The sequence below is a fragment of the Panulirus ornatus genome, chromosome 11 (genome assembly GCF_036320965.1).
Source record: "Panulirus ornatus isolate Po-2019 chromosome 11, ASM3632096v1, whole genome shotgun sequence".
In the NCBI taxonomy this organism is placed as follows: domain Eukaryota; kingdom Metazoa; phylum Arthropoda; class Malacostraca; order Decapoda; family Palinuridae; genus Panulirus; species Panulirus ornatus.
Window position 1 is genome coordinate 3,029,565 of NC_092234.1, and position 22,807 is coordinate 3,052,371.

Genomic DNA, 22,807 nt, shown 5'->3' on the forward strand with positions numbered 1-22,807 from the left:
TATAGTAATGTTACCGTTTCTAGAAAGAGATTCAGCACTCTCATGAGTTACGAGTTACATAGAATATTTCTAATTCACACACACCCCCGTTTTATCATATATACACCGCAGTTCCTCCCAAGCTGCTAATGTTTTGCTCGATGCTTCGCTGATGTTTGCGCCACTAATGAGCCAAAAGCACATTGATGCACTTTCTGTCAAACCCGTCCACACACTGAGAACATGTCAACAAACACTGCATGACGAAAACAGCTTACATCACCGAAATAAACATAATACGTTAATTTGTCCATGACTGATTCTGACATGGTACTGCTCTTAATGAGCTGGGTTAGGGTAACTGCTTGGAGTGAAACGCTTTAACCCCTTGAACAAAACTGTACATCACTTGAGCACGTAATATACGACCCTTAGCTACAATGGAATGACTTTCATGGTTAGGTAACATGCCAGTCCATACCTAGGGGTCGTAACAACGTACTCTAGGGTTAAACAGCAAAATGTCCTTTAATGGTGAACATTTTTGCAGAGGTCACAGCGGGATATATATATATATATATATATATATATATATATATATATATATATATATATATATATATATATATATATAATTTTTTTTTCAAACTATTCGCCATTTCCCGCGTTAGCGAGGTAGCGTTAAGAACAGAGAACTGGGCCTTTGAGGGAATATCCTCACCTGGCCCCCTTCTCTGTTCCTTCTTTTGGAAAATTAAAAAAAAAATAATGAGAGGGGAGGATTTCCAGCCCCCCGCTCCCTCCTCTTTTAGTCGCCTTCTACGACACGCAGGGAATACGTGGGAAGTATTCTTTCTCCCCTATCCCCAGGGATAATATATATATATATATATATATATATATATATATATATATATATATATATATATATATATATATTAGACCCGATGAAGTGGCAGAAAGTAGCTATCATCAAAAAAGGAACTGCTGCGCCACTGACAAAAAGTTTAGTACCACAAAAAATTAAGAAAACGGTTACATATGTTTCCGCAAATAATAAGTATGATCTACAGACGATAACAAAAAATTGGCGCGCAGCACTCACCACTACATTACACTATTACAATCCTCAATATTTGGTTGTGCCGGTACATGGCGCTTAACCATCAGTCTCATCTTTTAAAAGTTCCAGTGCTTATTCTGTTCCTAATTTCAATAGGTTAAACAAGACAATTTACTCCATATTTTAGGGGAAGCATGTATGTATTTGTGTTCGTGTGTCTTTTTTAGCATATTGCCAGGAATACTTACTGGATTAATCTGTTTTTTCCATACGAGAGAATTTAACCCAATATATATGGTGTTTGTTATATATGCCATCACGGTCCACCCGTCGTCCTCATGTGGGTAGACCTATATTGATCCAGCGAAGATGCACGGGTGGCAGACCACACACTTGCCGCAACCTCAGCATGAATGCGACCCCTCTCCATCCTCACCAACAGTGGTTAGATACACGTGTACGCTCAAGATTTCCTCAACAGCAAATTTATAAACAGCATCATAAATTAGTTTACGTAATCATCTTGGCATTATTCTTCCATCTACAACCATAAGAGACTTGTAGATTGGGTACAAATTCCTTTAGCGAATCCCTCTCCATTATTCATCCAATTTCTTGTTTTTTTATCATTCAGATTAAGATGCGCATCATTGGCATGTATGTTAATGCATGCTATAAGCACTGTTCTCACATCTGATTTTTGACAGAGGCACTGCTGCCTACATCTTTTACGTGTGGCGAGTTAGTTCTCAGTTCTTCATTACAAATTTTCTTTCCTCTTCACGTGCCGGACGATATGCTTTCTGGTTAAGCTCAACTTTCACATGCTTCCGCATTTGCTTCGGGTATAATAAGTTAGGCAAGATGGACGTACACTTAGGTTTATCTTCGACTGTTATAGAGCAAACATGTTCAATAAAACGCTGTAGTTACTTTTCACTGTTTTTCTTGATAGCACTGGTTCATATACAAAATGAAGTCGCACTGCAAGTCACTCTGAAGAGTTCTATGGTTTATCTTGAATTCCTCTTGCGCCATGATAGTAAGGGTCAGTTCAAATGTGCGAACACCATGTCGTGTGACCGACACTCCTAAGCCTTGAGAAATCATGACTGGGTCATGTGCGTGATTCATACTCAATTCAGAACATGAAATGTTTGTTGCCTAATGGTGACATGTTGACGCTGGCTCACACGAAGCCACAATAAAAGGACCTTCCTTCTTTAAGAAATGCACAACGAAATTCTTTTCACAGTAGTTCAGTTGTTCTATCCTCTTAATTTCATCTGCAAAGTGTCTCTGAATTCTTTTTAGCTTCTTTCAGTTCCCTTGCCTGATGACCGTAAAACGCAGCTGAGAGAGAGAGAGAGAGAGAGAGAGAGAGAGAGAGAGAGAGAGAGAGAGAGAGAGAGAGAGAGAGAGAGAGAGAATTGATGCCAAAGCAAACAGGAATGCGATACGTCCTGGTCAAGTGGTTTTGGTAATATATTACAAGAGAAAGCAAATATATAAGAGGTGGTACCCCCCCCCCACTTCCATCTAACTACAGTAAAATCTATAATCGCAAAAAAAAAGCGCGAAATTCACCAAACAGAGAGCTCAGACAAATCACTATGTGAGCACCAACAGGAAACTGTTATGAAACGGCAGCATCGCGCATCACGTGGCAACATTCAGACAAGACTGCATTTTAATAAGCACTCTAGATTATTCCATAATAAAATCAACTTCTCCAACATAACATTATTCAATTATCATGTTCTATAATAAAATCAAATTCTACTACACAACATTATTCAATTATCATCGTTCAATTGTACAGTGATATTTATGACATCGAGTTTCCGGAAAATCTTTGACTTCCATGTAATTTTTAAGCCCGGAAACTCTCAAATTACTAATATCATACTACCCTTACTGCATGACTTCCTTGAAAGGTTTTCTGTGTAAATAGTGTGCATCCAGGGAACAAAAACTTAAGAATGAACATGCTACTAATTTCTTTTAAAACGATGAGAATCACGAGCTCTTTCATTTAGTGATCTTCCACAGGCAGTGTCCACCACAACACCAGACAACTGGTGTCCGGACACTGATTACCATAGAATACTCTAAACCCAAGACACCAACACATCATTTATCATTACACTTCTTGTTCGAGCAATAATGCTGACATTGACCAATTATTCGCTGCTTAAGAAAATAATGAAGCTGACCGAATTCCTGCGTTCCGTTGTATGTCGTGACAAATTACAGTTTAATCATTATCACCATTAAATGTACTGCTACTATTACACGTAATAACAGAGTTGAAACCTTACACCTCCAATACCTAAGAAAAGGATGTGCTGTCACAACTCTGTGAGTTCAACACAAAAGCTAGGATACTGAAATCGTAACGAACCGAGAAGATACGATGAAAGCAGAACCAGGTGATGAATGCCATTACAAACGCTGACTAGGATTCGCGTTAGGTTACATCTTCCAATCTCGGGTAATCTTGGGACTAGCGTTTCCTTGGCACATAACAAACTGTACGACTGAAATTTGGCAGTATTTCATAACATTCTACAGGAATATTCTCAGCTGAACCAGAAAATGCTCGTGTCACTTCGCCCAAGGGAGATTTTTATTTTTTTTTCAACTCACATGACAAGTATGTGTTCCATATACATCCAGTTACAATAATGTTTGTTGTTTTGTGGAAAAACTATCAAATGTTTCAAGCATCCAAGGAACTACACGATCCAGTATCCTCAGAAATCACACAATAAACAGAACCTAACTAGCCATGAAAAGTTGACGGTTAACGCGTTGATCAACACATCCAAAAACCCTTCAACGATAACCCTATGTAGCAATTTGTTTGACTACAACCTACAACCAAGAGAGATTCTTCATAGTTCTAGCTCCAGTCACCTGGTCTTGAAATGATTCACTCGTGGCGTTCGACCTGAGGCCTGGCCCAAAGCCTAGCTCTGATATATTTAGCATCATACTAATAAACAATGTACCTAACGCTTCTTAAAGCTAACCACTCTGTCCCACTGACCTAAGCTACGAATTGCTCATAAATCCAACAACGCATATAGATACGTTTCCTGTGACGTCAAGCTGTGGTCTATAAATGGCTGCAACTTGTGGCTATGCTGAGTGTAACTGGTTATATTAAGCTAACTATAATGGTGCAACCACTGCACCAGGATCTGTGACTAGTAAACATGGTTCTGAATTACCATGACGTTGGGTATAACTTGAATTTGATTAGAGTAAAACTGAATGGTCGTAGTTGTACCTGTAAAAATCATACTGTTGAATCTGGTGATCTCTTTTTGTACAACACCCACACGCATAGCGTGTTTATGGGATCTTAGAATTATCCCTAACACCTGAATATGTTAAAAGATTTTTCAAAACTTGAATACAGGTTGAAGGAGACGGTCTTAATGAATCATTCAATAATCCTAAAGGTTATACAATCAACCAATCAAACAGTAAGCAGTAAATTACAAATACACTGATGTGCTTCCCACAAATAATAAATAATGTACCTGCAGATATCTGTTTTACTCTTGGTGACGATATTCTGGAGATAAATATAAGTATTTGCTGCGTTCATTCTTGGTTGCGCCTCTACTGGGATTTCTGACTGGAAATCAACAAAATGTAGCTCATATCATACAATGTAAGTTGGTGAGCCTGTCTATAGCTCTGCTTGTGCACCATGTGCTGGTTCATGTAACCTTAAGAATCTATTTCTTGGCAACAATAATACTTGTATATTATTGTTATCTCGGAACTTCATAACTCATACCAGATTGTAATTTCATATATATTTCTTTTCATACAGCCAGCTGCTACCCTTTGCAAGGAAATTAATCATATACATTGGTCAGAAACATTACTAGCGAATACTAGGTGTTTACATCATGAACGATAATTTATGAAATAAGATCTTGTAAAAGTTTACATTAAGAACAATAATTTATGAAATAAGATCTTGTAAAAGTTAAAATTTCATCCCAAAGAAAAAGTTCTCTATTTATGGCTCTGCTAGAGCAGTACAGCTGATAAGGCTAATTAGAAATGTAGCACATAAATAAGATTCTAAAGGGACTAGTCCAGATGTACGGGAAAGGTATAGGGGGGGAAAGGGGAGAAGGACATGTAAGGCAGGTAACTTGGCAGACAAGCCCGAGTGTTTTTTTTTTTTTTTTTTTTTTTGTGTGTGTGTGTGTGTGTGTGTGTTCTAGTTGGCAGGCTCGTCATACAGACGATGGTCTATTTCCCCCAAGGGAAGGTGATAACCCAACATTACACCAGTAGAGCATTGCTGTACCCCGCCAGCCCACACCACGTGTGACTGGTGCCCCCAAGACCGCCAAATCTTTATCAATTTATACGTGAATAAAAGAAATAGGAATGAAAACACTCTTAAACACTTGCAAAACTTTTTCCTACCCAAACCTTACCATCATGCCAAAGTGCCATTAGTCTCTTTAGTGTCAACAGATACTATCCGCCGTAAACAACGGAGACAAACGGGAAATCCTACTACAATGCGCGTTTAGCTGCCGCACTACTTTTAAGTGACGGCTAACAAAATGAGGTGAAAATACAGAAGTTACAGCTGCACACTTCTTTGGTCGGATTATTATACCTATAACCTCTCTATTCAAGGAAATGCCCAAATCCCAACCCTTGTTATAAACTTTACTTACCTATCAACTGCATAAGACTGCCTGCTGTCCACTCCAGCTCGTCAGAGTTGTGCCTAAGAACAAAGTGGGAGGATAAGGTGCCCTTGGATTCCTTGAAGGCAGGACGTTATAATGCCAACCTTCCTGAACCAAACACCACGGGAGATGTTTAGAACAGCCGGCCTTACATGCCAACCTGCCGAACCACGATCGCTCACATCCAATAACTTCCTACCAGAGGAACAAGACGCTAATATATTCTCTCCAACTTCCATCATAAATAAAAACTAAGCATAGCTCTCTCTATGATAAACACCTAGTACCGTATGATCCTTACGGGAGACAGGTGAATCTTTAAGTGGTCGGGGTGAGGATGAAATTGCCGGAGGCTGAGCGAAAACATTAGCGTTTAAAACAGCACCAATTTGGCTCATGACGTCCATGGAACCTAATCCTTTGTTCGGGGACTGGCAAACCTTCTAAGTTCACATCCATCGCAAAGCAAACATCCTAGACCGCAGAAACCCCTGTCCTGCGTGACACAAAACAATATGGGAAGCCTCGATCCCAACTTAACTGGTTACAGGATCCCTGACAAAAAAAAACTTGCACATTCCAGTTCCATGTGTCCGAAACCGACAAGCATTACTTATACTTTTTTTTCTGTATGTGACTGTATGCGTTACGTGTGACAAATATATACTCATATTATATGATAAGTCCGACATACAAAACGGAATATAGATGTACCATAACAAAATGCCCAAACTTTTAAATTTCTCCAGTTACGTAACAGTTACAATGCTCCGTCTACACATGTGCTGTGACATTGTGCAGCTCAGTGCTCTCTTGCCCCATTCACCTGATACTGTGGAAACAAGGGTTCCACCAAGGAGGTCTCCACCAAGCATACTAAGAGCAATACTGCCTTAAATGTCTTCTCAGAATGTGAGCAAGGCTCCCCACCAGCGGCACTGAGGACCAGGTTCCCCATCAGGAAGACTGCGGACATGGCTCCCTCATCCGGGGGACTGATGACGAGGTTCCCTACCGGGGGACTTTGGACAAGATTCCCCACCATGGGGAATGAGGACATAAATTGAGGACAAGTCCACCCACTGGGGGGACCGAGGACACGGTTCCCCACAGGGGCACTGAAGACATAGTTCACAAGCTGCTATACCAATACATCTGCCTCACTTGTGACTCACATACTGTTACTCTCTGAAAGCATCTATTAATCTTGAGTGTAACTACGTAGTAACGAGAGAAACAATCACAATTTCACTTGAAAATCTTGGAAAATACACTGGAGTTACGATCAATGCGTTAGCGTTTAACAATCGTCCTGTTGTGCGAACCCAGAATTTTTCATCCAGCATCCTCACACGTAAAGCTTGTTTGATCACCATCATAACTCAATTACAGTTACAGCTTAGTCTAGTAGTAAAAAAAGATAGCTCCAGAATTAACAAAGCTGAGGTACATGGAAAGGCTAGAGGCATGAATTACCATCACAGTTCATACGCCACAATGTAAACATCTAGCAGCCAAGGCCCGTGTCTTGCTAGGTCTTAACGTGGATAAGATCGGCTTGTCTTATTCTAGTTTCAGCGAGAGAATATAGTATCAACTGTTGAGGGTAAAGTTTCATTTTAGTACAATATCATTCAACAGGATAGAAACAAGATGGGGGTATACCACAACATTCACCAGTCACTGTCAACATAGAGGTTCCGAACCTGTAAAAGATTTTTGTAGGAAACATCGGCACGTGGTTCCAGATTTCTGCAAGCCTGGTGATTGGCAGGGCCGAGTCCACGCCAGATCTCGCAAAATCTCGTGACTGGCCAATACTTCACAAAATGCTTTAGCATGAAGCGCTCGCCCTCGCTTTTTTACAAAACTAATGTAACCAACAACCTAAAGCCTAATATGAAAAATAACCTAAACAGAAACCTAACGTCTAACATGAGAACTAATCTAACATCTAAACCATAAACTAAACCGATTATTCTAATATAAACCTTAAATACGCATGGACTTAGCGAACAGGGATAGGTCGGTGCCGCAGCCTATTATAATAACAGGTTATAGAAACACTCCCTAGTGATGTCACACGAGAATAACTGTCATTAGAATGAAGCGGTGCTGGCAAAGATAAGACCTGCCGTGTGTGTGAATGTGTGGCAGCCGAATAGGTGCATGGCCACCTAATAAGTACGTTATCCGTTCTTCATCAAATTAATGACTGTTGAATGATAAGTTAAATGTCACTCAACCCTGAGTTTCGTCTTACGATAAGCGGAGATCACATGACAACCATAAGCTCCAACATTGGTACAGATTTGTTTTAATGACCCTGAAAACAAGACGGCACTACTGCTAAGCGACGGTACGACCCTTGGGTATAATGGACCTGACCCTGACCTTGGAAGAATTTCGTACATACCCCCCCTTCTCTCTCTCTCTCTCTCTCTCTCTCTCTCTCTCTCTCTCTCTCTCTCTCTCTCTCTCTCTGTATCCATGCCTGACGGGAAAAGTTTGTCGCATGTCATCCGTATGTCATCACAACTGAGAAACACTAAAACAGTAATATGATAAGATAGTACTACCAAGCCAAGCACTAAGTGGTGCGATAATCAAAACTTCCTCTTCGAGACACATAGCAACTGATGAAAATATTGAATGTACACTTATACAAAACTGATTAGTTGTTCAGAAGTCAGACACAAAAAAGCAGCAAATATGAGAGAATTCAAAAGCATTTTATTAGCAGAGGAATGAAAAATATAAACTATCATGAAAGGCTGAGAACTCAAATTTTGCAGCCTAGAAAGAAGAAAAAGATGCATGATAACCAAAGTTTGACAGAAAATAATGGGCACCATAAACGGTCTAAACTTATCGTCTCAAAATGGAAGAAACACACAGTCTTCGTAAAAACTTTGGAATACTCTCTCTCTCTCTCTCTCTCTCTCTCTCTCTCTCTCTCTATATATATATATATATATATATATATATATATATATATATATATATATATATATATATATATACATATATATATAATACGAACAAAGTGCACATGAACGCGCACTTTCTTGGAACATACAAACCTCCAACAGCCAGGATCAAACACGGGACCGCTGCGTAGCTGGCGGGAGAGATTATTCACAAACATGCATGGGACAAGAACACATTGGGAAAAAAGGCTATAAATACGTAAAGACATAAGGACGTGGGAGAAAATCATTAATGCATATAGAAATGGAATACCTTATGAAAGAATAGAGAAATAAAAAAAAACAGTAATGAATACAAAAGTAATCGCTTCACATGAGAACAAGAAGAGTTGAAAAGCTGACAGTCGGAACATGCATGAAGCTACCACGTCATTAATATGTGCTAGAAATATTGTATATACTGATGGCAGGGTACTTAGTCTGACGAAATTGCAATCACAGAAGCTGAAGTAAATCAAACGGAACATAATAATGGTAAGAGACAAGTTCAAATTAAACTCAGTATCGGGTCCTAGTGGAATCCCAACTTCCCATCCTAAAAACAGACGTCAACAGCAAAATCGATCTTTTTTTTTTATTGAAAAAGGGCGGACGAGAGCAACCTGGGTGACTCAGATGTACGGACATGAGGCAAAAATTAATTGCTTTACCTTCAGTTCAAATGTTCAATATGTTCATGACACAGAATGTGGACATTTGCTGAACTAAACCTAAATAGAGGATTCAGCCTTTGAGTCCCATACTCTGAGAAACCCTATTTAAGTCTTCATTAGTCACAAATATCAAGAAAAAATCAAAGTTGCTGTCGAAGGAATGCAGACGTGTTGAGTTTGACGTCTCATGTACTAGATGTGTAAAAATCAACTAAAACACTTACTCTAAAATAACTATACTAACGAAGGACAGCACGGGTAAGTACAAGGCAAAAGCATACAAAAACAGCTGCTAAGACACCATATGGTATAAGATACAACTGAAAATCATACATGAACCTAAAACAGAAACGTGCAATGTGCGTTGCAAAAGAAGACAGTAATGTATTTAAACAAGCAGTATATACAATGAACGGTAAGCGCTCTCCTTTCAGAGAAGACTGTTACATTTCACAACTTGAAATTAAATGCATAAGCTTTCCCACAACTCCAAGGCAGATATGTCCGAGCTGACCTACAACTATCCGTCGTCTGAACCATTTCAAAATACAGTTCTCTCATGAAACAGAAAAATCGTAAACGCTTGTTCATGTGAGAGCGCCTAAGTACATGGGAAGGTTATCTATATATATCCAATTAATCGATATGTTGAGCAAATATCATCAGATTCAACTTTAAGGAAATTATTAACATGAACTTCACGCGAAAAATTTAGATACAACTTACGTCAAATACGCTGAAAAATAAATAAACAACCCTGAGTTTATTTGGGGGACCAACATGGGATACACACACATATATTTGTTTATCAGGTGTTCGTACAGTGGCGTTTGCATGTAGCACAGTCGAGAAGGTATTTACAGTCACAACATTATATATGGTGAGCCAAGGTCAACTTACCATGTGTTGATATTATCAAAACATATGTACAGCAAAAGCTATGCATGATATATCGCCATCGTACATGCTAAAGCAATGTTGGTATCTGTAACCACCGTTAACCGAATCCACGTAAGAATAATCCTTTGGATCCAGTGTATACAAGGTAACATTGCGGCCACCAACAAAAAGTATCAAAGCTTACTGCTGTCCAAGTATATACCAAAACAAAACTGAAGAAATTTATATGAACCCGCGCGAAAAGAAGGCTTACATCAACAAGTTTTAAAGGTTTAATGCATGTCTTTACTCCATTCTTAGGAAAAATATAGTCTGACTACACGTACATTTTCATTAAGCCATATCTGATCTCGGCAAGATGGCTATGATAAACCTAACTACCACCATCAGTCTTCCACGTTCACTTTTACTAAACCCATCCTCTTAGCTGATCTCCCAGTCTAAGTTAACTATGGCCTTCACCTACAGACCGAGGTTCCCCACCAGATCACTGAGAAGGTCCACGTCGCTTACTTGTTCCTGATATAACATCACCCAATAACCGCATTTTTCTAATTATTTTGAATTCAGTAATCATATACGTAATGATACATATGTTTTGCCTTAGCATATATTTCCAGCGTAGTTTTGCGATGATGTCACTAGGTATTGTCTGTGTTTGTCATCAGTAGATATGATATAGTCAGGCATGTACACCATCCATATGGTTGCCTAGTTGCAGCTGGCGGTGGATATCCTTGTCTGATCAACATCTGCAACAGTTTATAGCTTGGTGTTTTATCCCTTTCAGTACAACACGCCCCTTGAATATGATGGAGGAACCTCTGACCTGAACCCCAACGACCACTTTAAAGGCCAGACCATTATATTCATGGTTCATACCGTAATGCCGCTCTTCTGCTAGTCCTACATTTTCCTGAGTTTCTCTCGAGAGACACACATGTTGGTGGACAGAATATTCCCTCCTAAGAACTTGTTAAGCACCCTTCTCTTGTCTCCGGCCAATATCAATCGAACACTTCACTACACTGCACGTTTCCAGGAACGTGCCTACCGTGAAAACAGCTGGCTTGCAGCCCATCAACATATTTTAGCATACTGAGGGAATACAAGTACCAAGAAAAATCGAATTATCTATATTTCCGTTGCCTTATACAAAATGATGTAACGGAATTTCTAAAACTGGCGAGAAACAGAAGCCACTGAAGCTTGATCACTTATTTACAACAGGGTTTTACTTTAACATTGGAAGTATTGTGTTCACTAAGACACATCATGTGAAAAGGACACGGATAGGCACTTTTGCGAAAGCAAGAGAAAATGAGAACGATTGGTCAGAACTCAACATCACACGAAGGGGGTACAAAAGACAAGTGTCTGTGTGGCAGGAAATTGTGAAAGCTAAACCATAATATTTGACAAACATGACAAAAGACCATGGGAGCCATAGTACTTGGACATCGATGAAATTAAGAACTTGGCAACTGTGGACGTAGTTTACCATCAGGTCAACCAGAGGCATTACTTCACCTCATTGGGCAACAAGTATTCCGTTCGTACTCCCGTTGCCATTGTACACTGTGACAATATCAATCAGGGAATGACGTATTCACAGGCACCTCAACCATGGAACGTCTCCAGCTGGATGTCACATATAGACCTACCTGAAGGTCTAAGACCTTGTTTCACTATCAAAATGCCAAGGAAAACACATTTTGTTGGAGAGAGGCTTATAACACAGTAAAACATGTAACCATTCACGTAGAATGTTACAATCTAAAAGCAAACCTATTAAAGACAACTTACAAACTTTGTTGAAGATATTCTTACGTCACAATGAATAAGAGGATTCCCTGAAATGGCTGCTACGTTAACTTTCTCTACTGTACCTTGCTATAAACAGTCATAACCCACTAACATTTACGAAAATGTGTATATAAACTTTTAACCTTATATACGCTCTCTACTACACGTACATACCAATGACCAAGTAAACTGGATCTGTGAGCCAAGGCCATGCAGTCCAGTTTTTGTCCCGAACTATTGATCTCTGCTCCTTCCCAGTCACCTCTAAACTCGTCAACTAACGTTTAGGGTCTAGACATAAACAGCAACGTTTATATATATATATATATATATATATATATATATATATATATATATATATATATATATATATGTGTGTGTGTGTGTGTGTGTGTGTGTGTGTGTGTGTGTATAAAGACTTCTAGTTTGACTTGGAATACTGAAATACCTAATAAACAGACCGCATTAAATAGCTCTCACCGGCTGCATCTTTCTCAGAGTACCATAGGACCATCAAGTTCTTGGCACGCTTATGTTGGAGTCTACAACAATAACCTAACCCAAATTGGTGCAAACCAAATCAAACTTAACTAGGCTTTAATAGTGTACATCAACTGGTTATAAAACAGGTAAAACGGGTCAACTGTGATGTGTATATGAAATCAAGGGAAGATTCATTCTCTAGCTTCTAAATACAGTTCATTATAGGATTGGACAATTCCTAAACATCATCGTAAAATGCGTCTATACCAATGCAAAAAGCCCTAACTTCATCCATCAGTTTCTTGAACCAATACGCATCAATAATTCAGCTCGACCTTAAGGCCGGTCCTTACCGATTCTTTCTTTTTTTTTTCAAGTTATATACCACCATACCCCTCAGCTGAAATAGTTGTGACTTGCTAAGAAAAACTATTTGTTTCTTTAGATAAGGTGGACCATAACACTTGAATTCTAGGCATCACGAAATCAGCAATCAAAGCTTCCAATCACAGCCGATTACGAAGATTAACCTAAATGCAAATGCTAGAAGTTTCTATCTGGATACATTCAGAAAGAGTCGCCTAAAAGAAAATTGTTTCAAAGAGCTTGCATCAATTTACTCGGCTGATACTGGTGACAGGTTCACCAAACAGGGCACGATGAACAGGACTCGTGGTGGTCCAGCACAAGGTTAGCAAGGTGGCAACTTGGTCGCGTGCTCAACGCCCCCAAATGTATTGCATCGTATTCTAACAGCTACGTCACACTACACACATCTTTCACTTCACAACTGCGTTGTGCGCACAGGCTTACAGTCAATCCACAGCTTTTCACAAGACCAGTGCTCTACAGCTAAAAATGGAAACAAATATACTCCCTGTTAGACGCATTTACCTCACTTTCCGACAGGCATACACGAGAAACTCAAAAAGAGAAGTAACTTTAAAACAATTGTTTTTCCATCACCTGCACTGGACGCAGTGAGGTTTACAGGTATAAAGCTATCAAAGCCAGGAAGAGCAACATATGCAGTTAGGAGCGCCTATGGTCTTACATGTACCTTGAAAATCTAAAGATGGCCAACACACACACCGTAGTTTATGCCAGGTACAAAGATGCGCGTTAATGACGTATGAGTCTGCGTGTGTGATTGTGTATCAGCATATCAACGCCCGACCAGAAGTCTTACCTAGTGAAAGACACCTCATTCGAGAATGTGCCAAAACACATGAGTAAGTGCTGAAGACGAAAGCGCGTCTGCTGGCACAAGTGTGCTCGTATTCCGTCCGAGTTTCCAGATGAGCGTGCACAAGATTGTCTCATCTGGCTTCATTCTCTTGTTTCACGAGAAATACAAAACAGGTCATTCTCAATTATAATAAAACCAAAGTTTTTGTGTGAATTATATTATCAACAAATAAGACATGAGTCTACAATCATTTAGATCAACAACCTATGCATAAAGTTGTAATTACATTGGCCATGTTCTCTCAACTGACACTTAAGACATTTTCACTGTTCATCTATTAAAATATTGTTTCATGGTTGAGCGTTAACTATTCAAGTACAACAATCATCACCATGCAGACAGTCTTCATACATCCTTATCCTTCCATGAAAATCTAATAAAAAACGGTAAAAGCCTTGTGTATTGTACATGATAAGCCTGATCTGAACAATTCATATATTCAGGTTATCAGATTAACTGGAAACTATCAAAAACCATTTAAGTTCATTTCTTCCGCGACGTGGGACGGAAGCGTTTAACGAATCTACGAAACATTCTACGTGTTACAAACAATAAAGTTTTTAACCTTATTATAACAATTTTCACTATCCTCACCTTATTATAACAATTTTCACTATCCAAGTCCTTACTATCAAAATCGGCTTCGTTACATTATGCAACTTCCCTGCACAGTTATTACGTAAAAGATTTGTCAGATACGGGTAAGGTTTACAGTCATCATGAGGTGCTCATAATCCGGAATTAACCTAATGCAACCATGAAAAGCTTCAGGAAACCTTATCAGCTCATGCCACTTTTGTATTGCCGTCCCCTGCCTTGCGACCTCAGGTGGGTTACAGGCGGAGCTCTACATCCCCTTCAAGGTAACGATCAATACAGCCGTGTTCTTTCAATTGATACGATCAAACAACATACCGCCTTAGAATGAACGGACCCCCTACGACTTATCAAAACAAGAGCGACCTGAGGACAAAAAAAAAATACATAACTGTTGTCGCTGAAAGCGGCAAACAATGAAGCCAACCTTAAAGAATGATGACGTACGCCACGCCCACAGGCTATGATTGGTCGGCGGAGGAGGCTGGTTAATGACGTCATGATCGCGCCACGATGCCGGCCTTACCGCCATGTATTCAACTACAATAACAAAACACGACTACTGCTATGCAAGAATAATAAGTGTTGTTCACACAGCTTAATACTGAATAGAAGAGCTTAGGGGCATTAGAACTTGTGATACTGTTTACTTACATTTTACAAAATTACCGAGTAGCTCATCGATTTCGTATCTTAACCCAGCTGATTTCAAAGCCTGCACGTTTATTCACAATTTTCAATGCTCTAGCAAAAATCAACACATACAATGACACACTAGAACTACACTATGAACATCCACTAAAACGCTTCGCTACAGTGAACACTTACTCGGCTTCCTTTTCTGTTTTTCCACGTAAAATTATTTGAAATCCTTGCAGCGAAACTTCCGTACGTCTTCACTGAGGCCATCATCAAAGCGTACTGATCTGTTCACACGACTCGAGATGGCGCCTACCCGGCCGACCTCTGTCGGTAGGGACCAGGTAGTCTGTCGGGGTCTGCCGGGACTTGTGGGTATTGGATCCAAACAGTACTTCATAAATTGCATTATGTGCACCGATACAATAAGCAATGACTCGTTCTATTTCCCATGCTGTTTTTGTACTTTTTCCGACAGCATTCACATTCATAACCTCTGCAAAATATGGCATTTCAAAGTTAGTTTGAGAATGCTGTTCTTTTCCCCAAAAGCCCCCTAATTATATATTTTTATTGATACACTGTTTCATGTACTGCAATGACTGACTGTCGCTAGGTAGGAAGCAAGATTTCTTCATACAGAGGGTGATATTAATTGCACAGACCGTACTAATTGCAGTCCCGTTACCTCTAGAACTCAGGGACAAGCATGAACGATAACTAAATGTCAATAAGTTTTATCATTCCGCAAAGATTCTGTGTTAGTTAACCTTTCGACGGGACGTTATCAACCCAGGGACCCTAGGTCGGGTTTGCCAAAAGATTAGCGATTATGTCTATGGGGGTTGTATTTGGTTACCCTTGTCTGTTATCATGTTAATTTATATGGCATTTGCAACTTTGGCTTGCCGAGCCAGGAGGTCGTAATGACTGTTCGAGAGTAGAATTCTAAGATTATTTTCAAGGAAAATGCATCGCGTCGTCTGATGCTAACCTTGAGTTTTCATGCTTGGGATAAATAAACTTTTCTGATCTTTAATCTGCTCGTTTTCTCCATGATTTAACATCTGTTCCGTTTAACAAGTTTTGCGATTTCTTTTCTTTCTTATGATCTCACGTTCTTGTATCAGGCATTAACTACGCTGCCGGCAGCCGGTTGCGTATGGTCTTACGCAAGTGGCAGCCGGCTACGTATCTCGTCACAAACCCCACGGCCGACATTACCCTAGCGATAATTCAACCAAATCTTATTTCTTTTCATAACTTGCCGTTTATAATTTCATAAACATCATAACATCCAAAAATCATTCCTTGAATCGAGACGACTTCATGTTGAGAAAGGTGATTAAAGGCGAATAAGCTTTATATATATATATATATATATATATATATATATATATATATATATATATATATATATATATATATATATATATATATATACATATATATGTGTGTGTGGGTGTTTATGTATATACATGTGTATGTTGGTGGGTTGGGCCATTCTTTCTTTTTCCTTGCGCTACCTCGCAAACGCGGGAGACAGCTGATAAGTATAATATATATATATATATATATATATATATATATATATATATATATATATATATATATATATATATATATATACAGTGTGTTTGTGTCCAAAAAATGAACCAAACCACCTGAGCTGTTGAGATAAATGCTGATCAGATTGCCCCTAAATCATATGAGGAACACGTATATGTCCGACACTTCATATTAATAGTAAACTTATAAAAAATAAAGTCCAGTAAATTAGCACATGAATAGGCACGAACCAGAGGGACTGACATTTCATATCAAATATTTGGAAGCTACAGTCTTAATTACACTAAATATGGCTGTCATACTATGAACCGACCTCGCATTTGATGCAATCAGAATTTTAATGTAACTTTAGATTCAACAGTCGCCTTGGAATGATTTAAAACAGCTACCTAAGCATAATAACAACCTGCGTGCAAGGAAGAAAGTAATGTCACTTGTGCCTCCGAATGCGTATTTCTTTGTTCTGATATGCAATGTACAATAACATCATACACATAAAAGCAAGGGCATATGGCTGAACCAAAGACTATACATACAACCTCAAACTGAGCCTACGAGACTACTGATCTTTAACCAATGTCACAGTAGCAAGGTGCAAATGAGACATTATGGTGTTTGGTGTTACTAGCACCAGAGGCTGCAGCTGCAAGCTTCGTTACGTAAACAAACGCCCGCATCTGATACTTTCAACTCTATTATCAAATCAATATGATTATACACCACATATAACGATTTGGAATAGTATATTACTTTGATTTTCTTTAAAACTTGAAAATAAAAGATATTGTTTTCAGAATTTTCTAAAATTTCTTGATATACAAATGCACATTGGCGTCATATTAAGATGCACCTCGGCTGGTGATCAGTCCAGAGTCCAATAGGTGAAACCTGCCTAGTAATGACGTTAAAATGTTTCAATATGATGTTACTAGAAAATAAAGACACAGGAACAAGCGCGTTATGCGCACGTTTTTTGTAATCCTAAATTCTCCAGTGAAAGTCGAAAAGAATGAAGATAATTATCTAAAAACAACAAACTGAAGATTATAACCCAAAGATAATGTGATGACGTTAAACCTGGCGACTGTATATTTGAAAACAATTTCACAAGAAATGCGCGGTAATGTAAAAGGAAAAGTTGTTAGAACTCTGAGTAGTGTTCACACCCTGGGTTGATAAAGGAGTCGAAACCTATCGCTAACGGTGTTTTTGGAATTTTGATGAACTTGAATATCTTATAATGTGGGTGAGCAAGACTCGCTATCACTCATGTTGGACTTTTCATCACTTTTGTTTATTAATAACGTATATACAGTTTCGTCTGCAATCAAACCATTTGACAGAGATGAGGAGGTCATGTGGAATGTCTGAAGTCTTTGGATATTACTTGAAAATTTGGTTGTAAATGGAATGGGTTGGAACAAACCTGCCGGTAATCCCGAGACTGTACACCATATGATAAATTTTCCATCACCAGGAGGCATGCTGGAGCATAGCGCAACTTGGTATAACTGATATACCGAAACATTGACCACAAGCTTGTGTTACCTAACTTCAGTTATTATATGTAATCTAAGAATAATAGTCAGGCTGCTAAAACCCTAAAAAGGTTGCCATTGTATTGAAAGGTTGTTAACGTACTACAGGGGTGTATTGAAAGGTTGTTAACGTACTACAGGGGTAGTCATAAATTGTCGTATTCAAGATCTTAAACATCTGTAACGATCAAGTTCATCTGGAAAGGGCCATATACGCAGTGGGAATGTGTTCTTAAATAATCTTAAATATCTGAAAGTGTTTACAAGATTGTTGGTTTTAAAATGACGGCCACAGCCTTAATGACCCTAGTAATCAATAAACCTACAGCCCAAATAACCAACCAACTCTGATCTATAGCTGACCCACAGCCTAGCATAAATTTATGATCTCGGTAATGTATGTATCGCTATTGAGAAAGAGAAAAAAGCGAGCTTTCAACGTTTACGAGACGGTCGCCCCTGAGATGGAAACGGCTATATTTTCCAAGCCCTTGAGAAGTAACAGGAACCACGAATGGGAAACTTTTCAAAATAAGTGATGCACAACTCTAGCATGACAACTTCACAGATGAAACTGAGAATGCTGAAAAAAATATATCGAAAAGATTGCCGAGGCTCGTTAAATAGGTTGCGATAAGGGATTGGCTACATTTTGGTTCAGACTACCTGTAAAGTGCGATTCAATCGGTGTCAAGGGGCGACATTATCATAATTATGATTACTTAATTACAAACGTTTCACAAACATATTTCTACCAAAATTCTAAGCATTATCTTAGTGGAGTTAATTACATGAAGTATCTAAAAAATCAAAATCTTTAAATAGCAAAACATAAATATCTATGCAAGCCTATGTACAAACCAAAAGATGCTGAAAAAGGTACTTCCTCTAGCATCTTTAGTTTTTCTTCATTCATCCTTTCCAGAGAATATATTAGCCTTTCAAAATCCTCGTTTAATGTATGATTATATAGGATTCCAGGAATTCTTCGATATGTACATAAAAAATCGGGCGTTTAATAATTCCGTAATCAAGGTAATGATTTTTATAATATTCAAACATTTTATAGCATTATTCCAAGTTACCTGTCAAATTCGGGTGTTATGTTTTAGTAATATGCATAATTAATGGCTTCTCTATACTTACTTTTAGTTATACTGGAAGATAAGACATGTATTAGAGGAAATGATACTGGAAGATAAGACATGTATTAGAGGAAATGATAAGTCTATTTGTACTTCATATGATGATGATGGCCAAGGATATGGTGTAGATAGGCGTATGACCATAAACATGGCATGTCCTTGAGAACACATTGTAGAATTCCCCTGAAACTAAACACGAACTAAATGTATCAGGGGAAATGATAAGGATACTTGTTTCACATGATGATGGTTAATGACATGATGACAAATTCTGACGTCCTTAAGTGGACAGTGTCTAAGCAGTGTGGAAGGAATTCCTCTGAAACTAAACACGAATTAAATGTCGACTGGGTACTTTTGACTGGAATTAATTTTAGAAGTACATTTACAATGAAATATTGGCGAAAATGTCAGTTGTGTTGTGGTTACGTAATCAAGCGTTGTCTTCCGTTAGAAACTTGATTCTGGACCTTCCTACGGGTTTTCAGACCTTTAATTAAAGTATTGAAATTAGACCAAACCTTAACATGCCTTGCAAGCACTTACAACAACAGTAATCCAAAAGGCAGCTTCAGATCCAGACTGCTTTACACTGCTAAACCTCTCAATATGGAGGCAGTTACAAGTAAGTCAGTTTTCAGGTGTAATACTTTAAGAATTATCATTAGCGTATGTAGTTCTCGAAGTCAGTGAAGACGAGAGGGAGTTCCCAGCTGACCAGAGTAACCGCGCTGTCGGCCGCAAGAAATCTTACTACCTTAACCTTCGTCCAACATCTATTAGAACTATATAATCATTTCCTTGCATGCTACATCATGTCGAACAAATTTAAGCTATACATTTTGAAGTTCCTTAAAACAGAAACATACATACACACGGACCTCCGTGGGTAGTGATTAGCGTTACTGACCATGAGTTAGCATAGCAGGGCCAAAGCGTTGAACCCACATGAATTTCAATCCCGAACGTGGCAGTCGGCCTACATCTAACCCAAGAGTATATCGTCCCATCGGGAATGGTCGATGAATGTGTGTGTCTGTGTGTGTGTGTGTGTGTGTAAACTTACATGGGAGTAAAGGTGATACATACAAGTCTAAGAGATAAGGAAAGACGAGCGTAAAACTCTTAACACAAAAATAATCACCTATAGATCATACCAAATATATATGGCAACAACACAATGAAAAGAATACTAATGAGCAGTTATCAAAGACACGTTGGGAAAGAAATTAAAAGACTGGAACATTCTTTAAGGATTTAATGAAGCTCAAAAATCAAAGGTGATGCGACAAAATGAAGGTTACATAAGCTAGCTGTCTGTGGTGTCTATACATGGGTTACCTAGGTTAGCAGGATGTGGTGCTCACACCATACATACGTAATAGTTTCGTTATGTTAAAATCTGTGCATGATGGTAAGGGGTAGGAGAAACCTTTAGCTTCAGACATGAAAAACATTTACCAGTCACTGCCAGTAAACAATGAACATGTAAAATAAGTACTAATTAGCAACAAAAATCTGTGAAGTGGCTTCAATTTACCGTAGGTTAACTTACTTTACAACGTGCTTTCTGTAGTCTATGTCGAAGTTCTTATCTCAGGCTAACTTATGGTACCCTATGGTAACCATGGGTAAAAAAAAGTAATAAAAACCTTTTCAATATTTCACTTAACCTATGAAATTCAATAACCTTGTCATCCAGTTCTTGTGGAAGACGCTATTTTTTCTACACTTTCTAAAACTTCCAAATACATGTAAGTCTTAAACTTACAAAATAGTAAAAGAGTAATGGTACAGGCATGCTTTAGTTTTGCAATTTGGTGTATTTCTATCTACCATCATAGCCAAAGATGGAAATTAGAGAGATATATTTACTATATTTCAGTTATTTATGTCAAATAATTATCATGGAGTACAGTAAATACATATATCAACACCTATTCTGTAACAAAAAAAATCATATCAATACATTAACTACTTCATATCTATATGTAGAACAAGATTTTTACTGTTTGCTGCGATGGCTAACTTCTAAAGCTTCCACATACACGATAATCATTTTGCTATATAAATTTGCATGATCAAACAGAACCATGACCTAAGTCTTAAACTTATAAAATAGTAGACAGCGACAAAGTATATAAAAAAAAAAAAAAAATAACAGTACAGGCATGCTGTAATTTTGCTAATTGGTAATATGCCTATTTATCCTTTTTAGAGCAAAGAAACTGATTACATATTTCTTAGATTAACCTTAATCTATAAATGAAAAGTGTTCTGGTTAATCTATAAAATGCATGGATTATCATATGTCCATCTATTAAGTCTAACTATATTCTCATTTACTGTACATGGGGTTGATCAAACACATAATCATACCTGTTCCTAGCACCAAATGTACATGCTATGAGAAGTGCATGTACACCAAACTCATGGGATAAATTTGCTATGCTGCATCAATTATCATAATCTAATTCATCATATAATGAATATTTCTCACCTGATATTTGCCTCCCAAGCAGTAATAGGGCATGCTCCTAAAAGATAATTATGTTCGCACAAGAACCAATATATTGCATAATGAAAAACATATATTCCTGTAAGTTAACATTACACATTATCATGAAATCAGTGGCTTTGTAAAGATAGGCTATATATCTCTGTGCACTTCACCTCAATATTCAACATAGGGATATAGCAAGCTCTCAGATCAGTTTCATATTAGCTGCTTTCAAGAAGCGTGCTATATGACAGTAAAATGAATATTAGTATCAGAAGACTGATCTAAGATGGAAATAATGCTACAAATATTTTATGGTACTGCATTATTATCATTATTATTATCAATACCATTAAAATATATACCCACCAATCTCACTAAGTTCCTTAATGAGACTGTACTTCATTTTGTCCAATGATGGCAATATAGCTTCAATGAAGGTGACTTTTTGCTCATGGTTAACCACAGGCTGGTGAAGTTTGGTAACACCTATACTGTGGTAATTACTGTAACAATTCTCAACTCTAGAAAAGCACACATAATACACGTCCCCAGTTTGAGATAAAAGAAAATGAATTCTGGAATTAGAATGTATATCAATATAATATGTATATCACCAACTTCTGAACCAAGGCCAATTCCTCTCTTCACCTAAATAATGATACTTGCCATGTTCTATAATCTTTTGGAGTACTACCATCCCCATCACTCCAATTTTCACACTCATTCACAATCTTTCTCTTACTTGCAATCATACTTTTCCTAAATCATTCCAACAAAATTCAATACTATATATTCTGCCTAAATGATAGAGGCTGTAAATTGAAAATGACCATCATAATCAGACCTACAGTACAACAGAAACAGCAAATTAAAAACAAAAGCATGCTACAAATGAAACATTAATGATTTGGTCACAAAAATTTACTAATGGTAATGTAGTTATGTGAACAGATGATA

The 22,807-nt window shown here is 38.0% G+C and overlaps 1 protein-coding gene across 1 annotated transcript in view; it reads right to left on the minus strand.

Moving 5' to 3' along the window:
* Nucleotides 1–15,424, minus strand: part of Bcat (Branched chain amino acid transaminase) — a 52,441-nt gene extending 37,017 nt beyond the window's left edge. The window contains exon 1 of the mRNA XM_071666366.1: nucleotides 15,285–15,424. Coding sequence (XP_071522467.1) covers nucleotides 15,285–15,368 — 84 coding nt within the window. The 5' untranslated portion in view covers nucleotides 15,369–15,424. The remainder of the gene's footprint in view (nucleotides 1–15,284) is intronic.
* Between the last annotated feature and the right edge of the window lie 7,383 nt (nucleotides 15,425–22,807).